The 15,473-nt window shown below is 39.9% G+C and overlaps 1 protein-coding gene across 1 annotated transcript in view; it reads right to left on the bottom strand.

Moving 5' to 3' along the window:
- Positions 1–15,473, bottom strand: part of LOC120940454 (maternal DNA replication licensing factor mcm6) — a 206,464-nt gene that overhangs the window by 116,803 nt on the left and 74,188 nt on the right. Inside the window, exons 6-7 of the mRNA XM_040353332.1 lie at positions 14,622–14,767; positions 14,371–14,521 (exon numbers count right to left, since the gene is read on the bottom strand). Of these exons, the coding sequence (XP_040209266.1) occupies positions 14,371–14,521; positions 14,622–14,767 (297 nt within the window). The remainder of the gene's footprint in view (positions 1–14,370; positions 14,522–14,621; positions 14,768–15,473) is intronic.

Below are 15,473 nucleotides of genomic sequence, written 5' to 3'. Positions count from 1 at the left end.
TCCCCTGGAACAGTCTTACCGGTTGCGATCTTGGGGGCTTTTCGCCTTGGAAGAACCAGCTGTGGATCCGCTGTGCACGAACTGCCAAGGTGACACAGAGTCGCACCAAGATTTCCTGCTTGACCTTTTCATAGTCTCCTGCTTCTGCTGACTCCAGATCATAGTAGGCCTATGCAATTCTCCAGAAAGCAATGGGGCGACCAGTCCAGCCCACTGGGTTTTAGGCCAACCTTCCCTCTCAGCGGTCCATTCAAATGTTAGCAGAAAGGTCTCTGGATCATATGCAGGCATCTTGGAAAGAAAAGCGACCCACATGGATGGCTGAGGGCGTGTCTCCAACATCATTAATTTTAGCAGGTGACCACTGTGCTAGCGTCTCCACAACCTTAGTCAGGGTTTTCCTATCCGCTTTTGCCTCAGTGGCTAGCTGTTCAAACCGCCTCTGCGATTGCTCCTGTAGAATAGCATTAGTTTGCTGTTGTCCAATGCTGCACAACACCATTTGTTTGAGGATTTCCTCCATGTTTTGTCATTTTGGGTACTGGCCTTTTAAGTAGTAACTTACTACTGCAGGTCGCAGCTTCCACCATATGTAGCCTGGGGGATAGGTAGCGGGTACAAAGCTCCCTGGACTGAGCAGTCTTTCAGGCACAGATACCAAATCCAGTGTAGTGAAAAACAGTGCAGTGTTTATTTGTGCAATATACAAGCCTATATACAGGTGCAAAACAAAAACCTAGCCATGTATCGAAACCAACTATACAATATTTACACATCCAAACTACCAGGCTGAGCAAGCCTACAGCTTTTCAGCTTCCACCAACCTTTTGCTCTCCTAGACAGAAGTTGTCCAAGGTTCCCAGGCCAAGAGCACTGGCTGTGTCTCAGGTGAGTTTAAAGATTAGCCTTGGGGAGAGGACCAAGACCGGCACTGGATCATGGATTAGAGATCCCTGAATGTGTACGAGAGGAGCCTGCAAGACGTATAAACCCCAAACAGGATAATGTGTGTATTTTTTTTTATTTGCTACCCAATATTCAGACTCTGTCCTTACCTCTTTTTGAAATTACTTCCCTAAAACTTTTAAATCTCAATGTTCAGGGTCTCAACTCTCCTCCTAAAATGTACCAAAATCTTTCTGATCCATTTCTAAATTACTTTTCTAAACTCTCAGCTCATGTTAATTTACATGGAACATTTCACAACAGTTCTCTCCTAAATATTTTGGTCGAAAATACCCACAAGTTTTCACTGCATCAGAGAACACCAAGCAAAGGGGCATATTGATTGCTTTCCATTATACTACTCAGTGTACCCTACAGAAAGAACACAAAGATCCTGAAGGTCGATACCATATACTCGGTCTACCGGTCTCTCTTATCAAAGACTCCTTAACCAATACTCTCTCAGAGACACATGGAGAGAACACAATCCAGCCAGAAGACTATATACATACTATTCCCATCCCCACAAAACAGCTTTCCAGAATAGACCACCTTTTGGTGAATATTCGTACCTCAGCCATTTTTCTTAACTCATTATGCCTTGTACCTGGTCAGGTCATAATGCAATTATAACAACTTTCTTCTTTGGTTCACAGATTCAACCTTCAGACTTATTACATAAATGATAGTTTATTGACAAAACCCATATTTCTTGCTCATAGAGCAACTATGGCACAAAGTTACTGGCAGAGTCTTCTACAGGTCCAGATATGAGGTTTCTTCAAGTAGTAACCCATGGAAACCTGAAGGTTGGCACAACATTACCCGCCGTGATGGGTGAAGACTGGATCTATTTTTAGTAGCTTTACTGCGGCGGGGATAAGGTTAGAGGATAATTTTTATATATTACCTGCGAGTAGGAGGTCTTTCCTGGTTTTCACCACTAGAGGGAGTAAGTACATACCTGGTGTATTCTTACATAGCCATCCAGGACACGCTCAGTGAAGTCGGTCAGTTAAACACCACTCACCTCCTCCACTGCAGGCTCTGCCTCAAAAAAAAAAAAAAAAAAACCCACATACAGGTGTCCCCCCTAAGAAGCCCCAGTGATCTGCTCTCCTTACTCTTCGCCTTAAGGCGCCACCATGACAGTCTGTGCGCACGCTTTTCACTTTCTATAGGCAGATGGAGGGGGGGACCGTGGTTGCTTGTGCCCATGCACGGCGCACCAGTGTGCAGGTGCCAAGAGGCTTGTTTAAAAGGCCCAGCACACCAGAGCTGTAAAGCAACATGGACACAGAGCTGTGGGCTGTAATCATCCCTGTGGATTGAACCAGGCAAACAGACTCCTACTCGGCATCAGGTTGTGCAGTGAGCTAATATTTGTGTATTGTAAGGGCTTTTTCACACGGGGCGGATCAGTAATGATCCGCCTCCGTGTGTCTGTAAGCTCAGCAGAGATCGCTGAGGTTTCTTGCAAAAAAGATACTTGGCGTCTTTCCCTTTTGGTGGAGGACGCCCGTTTGGGGACAATTTGGATAAATGAATCCAAAAGATTACTGGAGGGAAGTCTACTCTGTTGCTGGTTAAAAAGAGTAATTGTCCTTCATTTAAGCGTTATTTCCCTGGAACATCATTCTCCAGGCAGTGGAGCCCAAGGGCAGAAAAGGTCTTAGGGTTCAAAATATTCCAAACAAAACCCAAAACTTCCCTATGAAGGGACTCCCCCGCTCAGCCGAGTTATGGGGGGGGGGGGAGGCTGCTGCAATTTGCAAACGCCTGGCAGTAAGAAGTTCAGGACAAGTGGGTCATCTCCACTGTGTCCTCCGGCTAAAAGCTGGAATTCAGAGAACTTCCGCCACCCCGTTTTGAAATCAAGAATTGCCAAAGATCTGGGGAAAATAAGGCTTTTCTTTGTGGCCTTGGAACACCTGTCATCCCAAGAGGTAATTAGGAGTTCGTCCCAGAGGATCAGGGTTTTATTTAAACCTTTTTACGGTTCCAAAACCCAAAAAAAACGGGGATGTCAGACCTATTCTAGATCTGAAAAGCCTGAATCAGTTTCTGAACATACATTCCTTTCGCATGGAGTCTGTCCATTCAGTTGTCTCCACCCTCCAGGGAGGAGAATTCCTGGCATCAATAGACATCAGAGATGCATATGTACATGTGCCAATATTCCCCACTCACCAAAGATTTCTAAGGTATGAGGTGGATCAGTGTCACTTTCAGTTTGTGGCCCTCTTTCGGGCTGGCTGAGGCACTTTGAGTGCTCACGAAAATACTTGCCCGGCCTTGGCTAAGCTGAGGCACGGAGCATAGCAGTAACAGCCTATCTGGACAAACTGTTGCTTATAGATCAGTCCACTGCATGCTTAGGCCACAATGTACACAGCACAGTGGAGAATTTAGAGTACCTAGGCTGGGTCCTCAATCTGGAAAAATCCTCCTTACAGCCTCAAAAAAGGCTGAAATATTTGGGCATGATTATAGACACATCCCAAAGCAAGGTATTACTTCCCAAGCCAAAGGCAAAAGCCATAGGAGACTTGGTCTGACTGATAAAGGCAAAAAGCAGTCTTCCATCCGTCTATGCATGAAATTATTGGTTAAGATGGTAGCCTCATTTGAGGCCGTTCCTTACGCCCAGTTTCACTGAAGGCCATTACAGGGCAGAATTCTGTCCTCTTGGAACAAAGATGTCCAGGCCCTGGACCTTCCTATGATCTTAAATCGACAAAGGTTCGCCAGAGCCTCAATTGGTGGTTGCTCCCCAAAAATCTATCAAAAGGAAGATCCTTTACTCCGGTTACCTAGAAATTGGTAACTACAGATGCCAGCCTTCTAGGCTGGGGGCAGTTCTAGAAGAGGCATCTGCCCAGGGGAAGTGGTCCGGAGCGAAAAGCTCCTACCCATCAATATTCTGGAGATTCAGGCAATTCATCTGGCCCTCAGAGTCTGGTCTTACAAACTGCAGGGTTGTCCTGTTCGGATACAATCCGACAATGCTACGGCTATGGCCTATATCAATCACCAAGAGGGCACCAGAAGTCTGGATGCTCAAAGATAGATGAATTACATATTGTCCTGGGCAGAAAGGCATATTCCTTGCCGGTCTGCGGTCTTCATTCCAAGGGTAGAAAATTGGCAGGTGGATTTTTTAAGCTACCAGCAGCTGAGTCCAGGAGAATAGTCTCTGCACCCCGACATATTTCAAATCATGTGTCAGAAATGGGGTACCCCAGATGTGGACCTGTTGGCTGCCAGGTTCTACACAAAACTGGATAACTTTGTGTCAAGAACAATGGATCCCTTTGCTCAAGGAGCACCGACCCCTATGGCTCTCGCACAGCCACTAAAATATATAGATTCATGCATTGTATGAATCTATATATTTTCACCGCTGCCACCCACTATTCAGCTGGCCAGATGTTGAGCGCCAGCCAGCTTAATAACGGCAGCTGGCTGGCTGTGTGGAAGTGCCTATCAGAGCCAGCGGCTGCGTTTGATGGCATGGCACAGTGGCACTGCGTTTGATGGCATGGCACAGTGGCACTGCGTTTGATGGCATGGCACAGCGTTTGTTTTTTTTCGTTTGCGCCTCCCCAAAAATTGAGCATCAGCCGCCACTGCCTGGTATGCAGAAATCGTAAAGATTGCAGAGGAAAAAGACCTTGGGTTCTCTCACTACGCTCGGACCTACTATATAGCAGGGTCCAATATTCTATCCTGCCTTACAAAGTCCAAATTTGACCATTTGGCTGTTGAGACCCACATTGAGAAAACGTGGGCTTTCAGGTCAAGTCTTAGTTAATGCTAGGAAGCCGGCCTCCAGGCTCATCTTCTACAGAATCTGGAAAGGTATACATTTCCTGGTGTGAACCCAGAAGATGGCATTATAGGAAGTATCTCATTAATAGAATTCTTGCCTTTCTTCAGTTGGGCTTAAATATGAAGTTGGCCTTGAGTACCATCAAGGGCCAAATCTCAGCCTTGTCGGTATGCTTTCAAAAACCGCTCGCCTCTCATTCCCTAGTCCCTTTGTTCAGGGAGCACTACGCCTGAATCCTCCGGTTAAGTCTCCCGTGTGCCCATGGGATTTGAATTCGGTATTATCCGTTTTACAGAAACTATCCTTTGAACCATTACACCATGCTTCTTTAAGTCTTGACAAAAACTTTCTCGTAGCCATAACCTCGGCAAGGAGGGTATCTGAATTGGCGTTTCTTTCGCGTAAAGAACCATATATGATTATTCATGATGACAGGGTGGTGCTGCGTCCTTACCCGGCTTTCTTACCCAAGGTGGTTTCAGGATTTCATCTGAAGCAAGATCTAGTCCCATCGTCTTTTTCCAGATCCGCAGTCTGCGGATGAAGAGAGAGTGCACTCTCTAGATGTTGCAAGAGCGGTAAAAGTTTATCTGCAAGCTACAGCTCAGATACGAAAGACGTATGGTCTGTTTAGTCTGCCACAGGGCCCAAGGAAGGGCCAGGCAGCATCGAATCCACTATTGCATGTTGGATTCGACAAGTCGTTATTCAGACCTATGGTTTAGAAAAGAAGATTTCTCCTTTTCAGGAAAAAGCGTACTTGACTAGAACAGTTGATGCTTTATGGGCATCACCAGGCCTCCATGGCTCAGATCTGTAAGGCTGCTACTTCGGTCCATACATTTACCAAGTTCTACCACGTAGATCTGAGAGGGTACGAGGATGCCGCCTTCGGACGTAGTGTACTGCAGGTAGCAGTATAGATTCTCTGGTCCAATGTTTTTTTTTCTGATCTGTGTCTCCCTCCCCTTAATTTTAGCATCGCTATGGGATAACCCGTTAAGTAATTAAGGCTTTGTGTCCTGTGATGTATAAGCAAGAAAATTTGATTTTTTTAATACATCTCATCTGCAAAATCCTTTTCTTGGGAATACATCATGGGACACAGAGCTCCCGCCCCTCTTTGGCGTACTTTCTGGAGGTACTTTCCATTTGGGAAGGGGTTATATAGGGGAGGAACTTAATTCTAATTGGGTTTACCAGTGTCCAATCACCTGTGGTGACTACATAACCCATTAAGGCTCTGTGTCCCGTGATATATTCCCAAGAAAATTATTTTACAGGTAAGCTGTATTAAAAAATCCTATTATCGATTACAAATAGAAACAGCCATACAAGATTATCTTCTGAACAACAGTACTACCGATGCAGACCCTCTAAGCCGCTGGGAAGCCCTCAAACCATTTATTAGAGGGGTCTGCATTAGCCAAGCCTCGCACCACTGTAAGATAAAATATAAATTACATAAACAATTAGAAGAGGCTTTCTATAAAGCTTCTGAGAATTTCCAAACACCCTCTCCATCAAACAAATTAAACTATGACAAAGTACGTTTTAGAAATAGATCTTTTAAACAATCAGCAGAAAATATTCTTTGCAAATCCAAACATTCCTTTTATATGAAGGCAAACAAGCCAGACAATTTTAACGTTAGTACTCCGAAACCTATTCAATTAAAACTAACCAAAGATGACTATACCAGCAACCCACTCAAAATGTAACAAATGTTGTAGAAAACTTATCACACTATACAAAAGTACAAATACATTTGATCAATCTCATTTGACCATGCTGTTATCCTCTCTTAATCTTCCTTCTCTCACCACATCACATAATGAAAATATAGACAAACCCATCAGACTAACAGAAATTCAGCACGCAATAAAAACATTGAAACCCTGTAAAAACGCCCTGGTGAAGATGGCTTTTCATCTGCCTATTATAAAAGTTTTTCCACAATTGTATCACCACTTGTGGTTGGGGTCTTCAACTCTCTGCTTAAATGGACAATCATTTCATACTAAATCTCACAGCTTCCATCGCCACGATACCTAAACCAAATACTGACCATACCTCATGGTCAAATTACAGCTGAATTTCCATTCTTAACCTAGATATAAATATATTGGCCAAAATTCTTGCAACCCAACTTAATCCCATAATAGGTACTTTGATCCACAAGGACCAAACTGGTTTTATCCCCTTCACTATTGGCGACAACATGCGCTTCAGGAATATACAGCCCGCTCTTGTCTTATCCCTACTTGTTACCTTTTGTTAGATATACGAAAAGCCTTTGACTCGCTATCTTGGCCTTTTCATACAATTCTCCAGAGTTTGGGATTCGGATGAAATTTCTTGCGTTGGATTAATACCTTATATCAAAACCCATAAGCTTGTATTTCTTATTCAGGATACCGTTCCGACCCCTTTAATAATCGAGTGAGGTACCAGGCAGGGATGCCCATTATCCCCTCTCCTCTTTGCCCTAGCACAACTTATTAAATCAAAATGTCTATCCTCCCTAAACTTTTATACCTCTTTAGAGTACTACCCATAAACAATCCCTTCACATTTTCTACATATTTTACAACGAAAAATCAAATCATTTGGGGCTCACTCAAACCTGGTTTACCCAAATAAACCTTATATTCCCCCGTATTAGAGGGCGTCTTGGTGTGCCAGATTTCAAATATTATTACGCAGCACAACTAGCACAATTATCCAAATATCACGCCACAAAGGAAATTCCATTATGGGAATTGACTGACTCTCTATTACAAATTTACTATGGTTAACTCCTAAACAGTCTTTCCTTTTGGGACAAATTGAAAACCAGATTTGGACTTATATCCAAACATAATCCTCTCCTCATTCTTACATAACCCTTCCTTCTACCCAGCCTGGTCCTTCCCAAATTATTTTTCAGCACGGTCAAATTTAGGTTTGATTAGACTAAGTATATATAATATTGCGCAATCAAAATGAGTGACGTGAATCTAGGCTGCCAACAAAAAGGATGCTTCGTGAAAGGTATGTGGAAAAATGTAGCGCCCAACAAATGAAGAAAAAGGGAACCCTAAGAAAGGGATCTCTAAAATACCAAAAAAAGAAGAAAAAACAATCCAGTGATGGATAATCTTTCATCAGCTTTGGAATTAGTGTAAAGTGTGCAACCATGTGAGGTGAATGTTAAACATATAAATGGTGATAGGTAAATGGCTATACCAGGTACCTTATATGGGCACCTAGTTATATTATTTAGTCCAATGTTCTGGGACCCGAAGCCCTTCCTGCAAAAAGGCCACTAGTACAAATGTCCCAAAAGGATGCACATATGATTAGAGATCATAATTTTTTTAATTCTCAAAATATATCATACCATTTCCAGACTTCTTCAAAATAAACATAAACTTTTCGATATCTTTAAATATATATTTTTTTGGAACACAAACAACCCACTAAAACTCAAACTCCTGACTTCACGGTCTTTGAAAATGCTTGCAAATCTGACCCCCATAGACATGGACATATTTCTGTCATATATGAATTACTCCCTCATGTAACCACATCTCCTCCAACATGGACAACCAAATGAAGTAGACTGGTCTCAAATTTGGCAAACAACTAAATCAGCCACATCAAATATAGTGGCTCTCTAAACAAATGAGGTGCCAACTAGATGGTATCTGTCCCCATCCAGAATCTATAAATGCCCCCATTATCCCTCTCACTGTTTGAGGTTGCATTACTCTGGGTTCACATGTACATATATAGTGGAAATGTCCCATAGTAAGCTCCTTTTGGTCAGAAATCATCAAAATTATTTCTATTATGTTCAATATAACCCTTAAACCCGACCCCCAAGTAACACTTCTGAAAAAAAATTAAAAAAACACAAATCATAACACACCGCCAATTAAAATTACTTATATTTAGAACCACAGCAGTTAAACAAACTGTAGCAAAAGTGTGGAAATTGAAATCTCTGCACAGAGTCAGTCAAACAAAAAAAAAGTCACACAATGTGTAATACATGCTAAAACTGAAGCTATACTACTAGATAAAGTTACTAATTTTAAATCCTTAGAGACACCTTAGATCAAAACACTATTTACCCCCTGGTTTGGACTGTTTACTAATGAGATTATAATATCCACCCCGCTACCAAGATTACCCTCACCTGCGTCTCTAGCCATTGGTCCCCCTGGACATTTTTCTCCCCTCTGTGCCTCTTGCTAATTATCCGATATACCAACTGTAATAGAAGGTGTTTTGAATGGTTGGGATTTTTGACCTTCACACCAGATAAAGCCAAGAGAAGGAACTTGACTCTTGTTTAGCCCAATTTATCTCCCCAGCTATTCTACAACACATTAACTGTATATTTCTTTATAGGTTCATTCAATTCTATTCTCTTCATAGATGACAATTGAAATAATATAATATAATAATCAGCTTCATTTCTCAATTACCTATTGTCAAATAGCTGCCATGAAGCTAGGATTATAGGAAAATTAGGAGGAAGAGAAACTAACTCAAGGAGGATCCTGAAAGTTCTTGTCACATCCTAAAAATAATAGAAACAGTAGAGGGGATGCCCCAGGGATAGTATGGGCAAGAAACCAAAACAGGATAAATGGAAAACGGTTCGGAGGAGTATAAAAAAGAAAAAGAAAAAAAAAAAAAACCCATACATAAACATTTTATTCCATATAGAAAAATACACATGAACATTTAAAACATTAAATGGACAAAAAGATAAAATCTACAGCTGCTGATAAAAAAGGGGGCAGAAAAAGAAGTATAGCATTCAGCATGTTTATTAATCACAGTCTGTTCCTTTAAGACAAAAAGATATATTACACAGCAGGTAGATGGGATCTCATGTCTCGCAGTCCACCAAAGTCTTGTGGTCACTTTTGAAAGGTAGGTAAAAACAAGGAGTCCCCCCCTCCCCCCCCAACATCAGGTAATTCCGAATATATTCCTTGTTGGTAGCTTGACAAAATATTCCGGAATTGCCAGAATTGGTGAAGCAAGCCTCATCACACAGCTAGAGCGGCAAATTAAAGCGGCAAATTAAAGCTCACAGGGACCACCAGTGAGGCTAGTAGGGCGCAAATCTAATGGACAGAAAGATTGAATGGCTGGATACATACAAAAAAAAGTGCGTTAATGGCTCAAATAAGGGAGAATGCCTCAAGGGAGAAGAAGCACGGAGGCCCCTTTGTGACGGGGAGCCTCTATAAGCCACAAAGCTATGGAAAAAAACCTGCACCCACATTGCTAATAGACCGGGTATAAAAGAAAAAAAAACGAACGATAGAGATAATGGGGTCAGAGAATAGGGTGCTGCTGCAAAGACATGAGATCACTGTACATGTTACATGATTTCAATTAGACATGTGCACTGCCAAAAAATTAGTTTTCGTTTTATCATGCGCTCTTTTTCAGAAATTCGAAAAACTTCCGTTTTATTCTTTTTTCAGAAATTCGAAAATTCTAAAAATTTCGGAAAATTCTGAATTTTTCCAATTTTCGAAATTCCGAATTTTCAAATTAAAAATGTTTAATTTTCGAATTTTAGATTTTTTATTCGAAAATTCAAAATCCAAATTTCCAAAAAAGAAAAAATTCTGAAATAAGAAAAAAAAAATTTTATTCGAACATTCGAAATTATAAAGGGGAATCTGAAAATTAAAAAAAGTTAGAAAATTCCACAATTTCGAAAATTCTGAATTTCCCGAATTTACGAAATTGTGGAATTCTGCATTCCGAATTTTTGCATTTCTGAAAAAGCAAAAAAACAAATTTTCCAAAATTTCTGAATAAAAAACGAATGAAACGAAAAAAACCTCATTTTCGGAAAATCAAAATTCGGAAATATCTGAATTATTCAATTTTCGAAATGCCTAATTTTCGAATTTTTTAATTTCGAATTTTTTAATTTTCGACATTTCAAAAATTTTCAGGAATTTTCGGAAAATTTGGAAATTAAAAAAATTCAGAAATACGAAAATATAATTCAAAAGTGTAAAAAAATTCAGATTTTTTTTAATTTTCGAATTTTGCAAAATGTTAAAAAAAAAAATCTAAAATTCGAAAATTGTATTTCTGAATTTCGGAAATTCCGTTTTTTTGAAAATCCAGAACTTCCAAATTTCAAAAATTGAAAAATTCGAAAATTGGAAATTTTGTTATTAGAAAATTCGGAATATCTAAAATTTGCAAAATTCGAAAAACTAAAATAAAGAAATTCGAAAAATTTCCAAATCTCTGAAACGCTTTTTTTTTTTATGTCCGAATTTTCGTATTTCAGAATTTTAAATATTTTAATTTTCGAATTCCAAATCTCCAAAAATCTGAATTTCCGAAATTTTTGGAAATTTGAAATACGAAATTTTCGGAATTGACGAATTTTCGTTAAATTAATTAGAAACTGAACGAATTGCACATGTCTACTGTATACGGTCCAAAACAGACACCATTGGGCAGCTGCCACTATGGGTTTAAGCAACATGTCTGTACGATGGAAAATTAGGGTTAGCAGTTTGCACTGCCCTGATATGGAGATATAATCTTTGTCATAGTCTTTGTACTGTTTTGCCTACATAAAAGCAGTTACAACTGCATAATATGAGGTATACTACCACCATAGTCTGGCAATTTGAGTAGTGTTTGAGAACAAGACACATGCCGTTAGGAGAATGTTTTTTCTGCAATACATGCATTTGCAGTAGGAGCAAGACCTGCAAGGGAATGTTCCTACTGTTTTACATGGGTCACCTCAATTTAAGCCTCGGAATTCACTCTCAACTAGTAAGTCTCCTACAGAAGTTGCCCATCTGTAGGTGATAATGGGAGTTGGGGGTAGAAAGGGTCCTATCGTAGGATCTGCGGTTAGGAGGTGCCAGTTTTTTTGCATACATTTTAAATGGTCGTTGGTATAGGTCGTGATAATTCTATGGCTCTCGTTGGAAATGTTGGCCTTTTTAGGAGCTAAAAGTTTGCATCTATTACTAGCATCTGCACGATGAAATCCCTTTTTAAAAGGCACTTGTGGCAGTAGCTACGTTCAAGTAGGCATTGCCTAAGGTTATTGGCCTCACGCTTAAAATACAAAAGATTCAAAACAATTGTATAACATAACGTGGCACAGGTACAAAGATCCTCGTTGCTGAAAATCGCATTTTCCCATTCCCCTATGTACAGGTTGGTGTAGCCAGGGGCACAACAGGTTCCCATGGCTACCCCCTTTACCCGAAGGAATAGTTTTGGGAGCACTTAGACAGTCGCCACTTATGGGGAATTGGTGTGAATAAAGTCCCAAGTTTGTTTGGAGATGGTTTTGTTAAAGAAAGCATCATCTACAAAAACAGATTTTCTTTATTGAAGGCCTCCACAATGTCAGAGCCTGCCAGACAGTACCCGTTACGGTTACTTCGAAAATGAATGCACATTTTTCTGTACTGTTCGTTATCCATAAGGACAATATTGCCTCCCTTATCACTAGATTAACATTGTGATAGTATGGTTTTTTGATAAACTTTGTAGGACCATTTTTTTCATTTTTGGTTAGATTTTGAGACAGAGGAGGTGTAGACTCTAAAGATATTATTTCCTGACAGGTCATTTTAAGGAAGGTCATGACACCATGATTGGAGCAGGGTATAGGGAAGATTTTTTTGTAGGGTAGATTTTGTAGGTGGAATACCTACAGATGGATCTTCAATTTTTCTAAGAAAAGATTTTAGATGAATCAATAAGGTCTCTTGGTTCACTTTCCTCTAAAAGGGAGTATGTTATCTAGAGCGTGTCGGTCGCTAAACGTGCAAGCCTTCTGTACCAGGATTTTCCTTTGCAAACATACTTTTAAGTAGCAGTTTACGGGTGTATTAATGTAAATCTTTTATAGCTACAAACTTGTCCACAAACTTGTCCAATTTATTATTTGGACAAAAGGTGAGGCCTTTAGAAAGGACTAAGATTTCATCTGAAGCGAGATTATGTGCTGAAAGATTAATTAGATTTAGTTGTGAGAGGAGAGTGATGCATTCAAGGGGGTGAAGCTAGGACTATGACACTTCATGTTACATAATCTTATCCTACAATCCGCTAGGTTATCCATTTTAATTTACATTTATAAGGAGTTACTTTCCTGAATGATTACACATTTTTCTACTATACTATTGTACATGCTCTGTTAATGGAATTGTTGATTCTAAAATATTTGAAACAAAAATTCTAAATTAAGTCATTGGTATAGTCGTGTTAAGCTGTATTCTTTTCCCCCCAAAAACAAACACCTTTTTACAGATCCTAACTGCATTTTAATCACTCGTTGCAGCCAGCCTGTCCATACAGGCATAAAAAAAAAAAAAAAAAAAAAAAAACTGTACAAATCTTATGTTTTCAAGTTACAATCCGATTTTGCTCTTCCAAAAATAGTTTTTAAATTGTCCCAGAACAAAAAAAAAAAAAAAGAAGAAGAAAAAGAAGGGGGGGGGAGAAGGAGTCTGCCAGAGCCAACATTAAATCTTAGCAAATAAGGAGTACAGCTAATCAGTTCAGTTTTTCTAGCTTTGGCTACCCACTACAATTTTCTTTAGGGTTGGAAAAGAACTTATGAAGTTGCTGCTGCATGTAATCCAACCATAATGGTAAAGTCAATAATTAGACATGAAATTTATGTGCTGCCAGAATATGGTGTCATCGACGCTGTTCCCAAGAGCTACGACGTGTAATTACACATACACTTTAAAGGAATACCAAGCATTTTATTGAAAAAGGAACTACATTTAGGTTTGCAGTTTGCCTCCTAATCTTGACTTTCCACTTACAAAATGGCCATTATCAAAATAAACGCTCAACTCCCATTTCATTTAGGTTCCAGATCCAAACGTCAATAGCGTTCACTGAACCCAGATACAGTACATTCAGGTCATCATTCGTAATAACCAATACCAAACAAACTATTACCCTTTTATACAATTTACTTCAGCTGTCTAAAATATTGAATTACACATTAGATGAAAGTTACAGATGCAACAAAAGGTAAAATACAGATATTACCGTATTTATCTGGGTATAGTGCGCACCGGCGTATAGCGTGCACCCCAGTTCTAGAAAGGAAATTTCAGAAAAAAAAAAAAAATTACTTCCAGTTTAAATGCCCCTCGTCAGTGCCTTGCTCAGCGTCCATCAGTAGCCTTGTCCGGCGTCAGTCTGCGGCCTTGGTGGTGTCCTCCCCGCTTCTCCCGCGCTGTGGTGGTGTTCTCGCACGCTGTCTCTGAGTGCCGCCGCCGACATATACCGAGCGCAGTACACTCGGCTAGGCGCGTATATATAATGGTTTATATATAAAAAATATATATATACTTTTTATATAAACAATGTGTTACTTGTTTTATACATTACCTTGCTGCTATAAAAAAAAAAAAAAAAAAAAAAAAAACCATGAAGGATCTCCTATTCAATTCTATTTAATTGGGGTGTGCAGCACCCACAACTCTTTCACATGTGTTACCTATTCTAAATACAGATATTAAAACACAAAACGTTTTGAAAATGTTGCAGGGTATTTCACATACCATGTATTGTGGGAAAGAGACTTGTGCATAGATTGTGGTACAAATTTTTATCTTGGCTCATTTCAAACACTTTTTCCCACTCCTGGACAGTCATTTGATTTTTTAGGCTTTCCGCAGTTTGATCTTCCTCCCGCAAGTCTCGTCCACCAAACTAAAATAAGTAAATAAATGAAAAAATAAAAAAAAACTACTACAGAATTATATGGAATACAAAATATTCAGTTGCAAATTAGATTAAGGCAGACACTTACCCTTGGATTAGTAGCACCCACATAACATGCTAAAAATGCCAATCTATAGGACAGATCTCTGACACCCAATGCTTTTAGACCTTGAATACCTTCATTATTAAATCCTTCACCACCTCTTACTTTTGCTCCAGATTCCATTCGCGCATCTGAAAAATTGACAAGTCAAAATTACACCCTACCCATCTTCTAGACGAAACTAGAGTACAAAACACCAATAGCCGGGTTAATGCAAAAAAATAAATAAATAAAAGAAGAGGAGCCAAATATTTTTAGAGGCAGACCAGCATATCACATGGAAAATGTAAACACAATGGCACACCTAGACAGTGACAAGTAGATGCATCTGAGGGGTCTGTGTACTTGCACACACACAAATACACTTCTGGAGCTTTCAATCATTCTACCGACCACTCCTTAGGAGTGCTCTGTAACCACAGTGCCTTCTGCATGCTATCTCCACAGGAACCGACTTGTCATGTGTGAAACAACTTTGCATTCATTCCAAGGCTCAGACAGAGCTGATGTTTTTCCAGCCACAAAATTCAATAACCGTTAGAAGTAACTGCACAGCCGATTAGAGGATTAGATATCTACACACCAGATCCAGCCCTGCACATTAAAAAAAAGTTTTTTCAATACCTGGTAACTTTTTTTAAGAAGTCTTCCAGGGCAGCATCCGAGAGATAGGCTCCTCCTTCCCAAAACAGTAAACATTAGTCCACCATTATAAAATTTCAGTCTCACCTGCATGCCTCAGTTTTATTTAAGTACCAAAGGAAATCTCAGTAAGCTTAAAGCTCCCCCATTGTACCTGCTATTTGTCGTTTAAAGGGTGGGAACTAGTACTGCCCT

The sequence above is a fragment of the Rana temporaria genome, chromosome 5 (assembly GCF_905171775.1).
Source record: "Rana temporaria chromosome 5, aRanTem1.1, whole genome shotgun sequence".
In the NCBI taxonomy this organism is placed as follows: Eukaryota; Metazoa; Chordata; class Amphibia; order Anura; family Ranidae; genus Rana; species Rana temporaria.
Note: the sequence above shows the minus strand (reverse complement) of the source record. Positions and strands in the feature narration are given on the sequence as shown.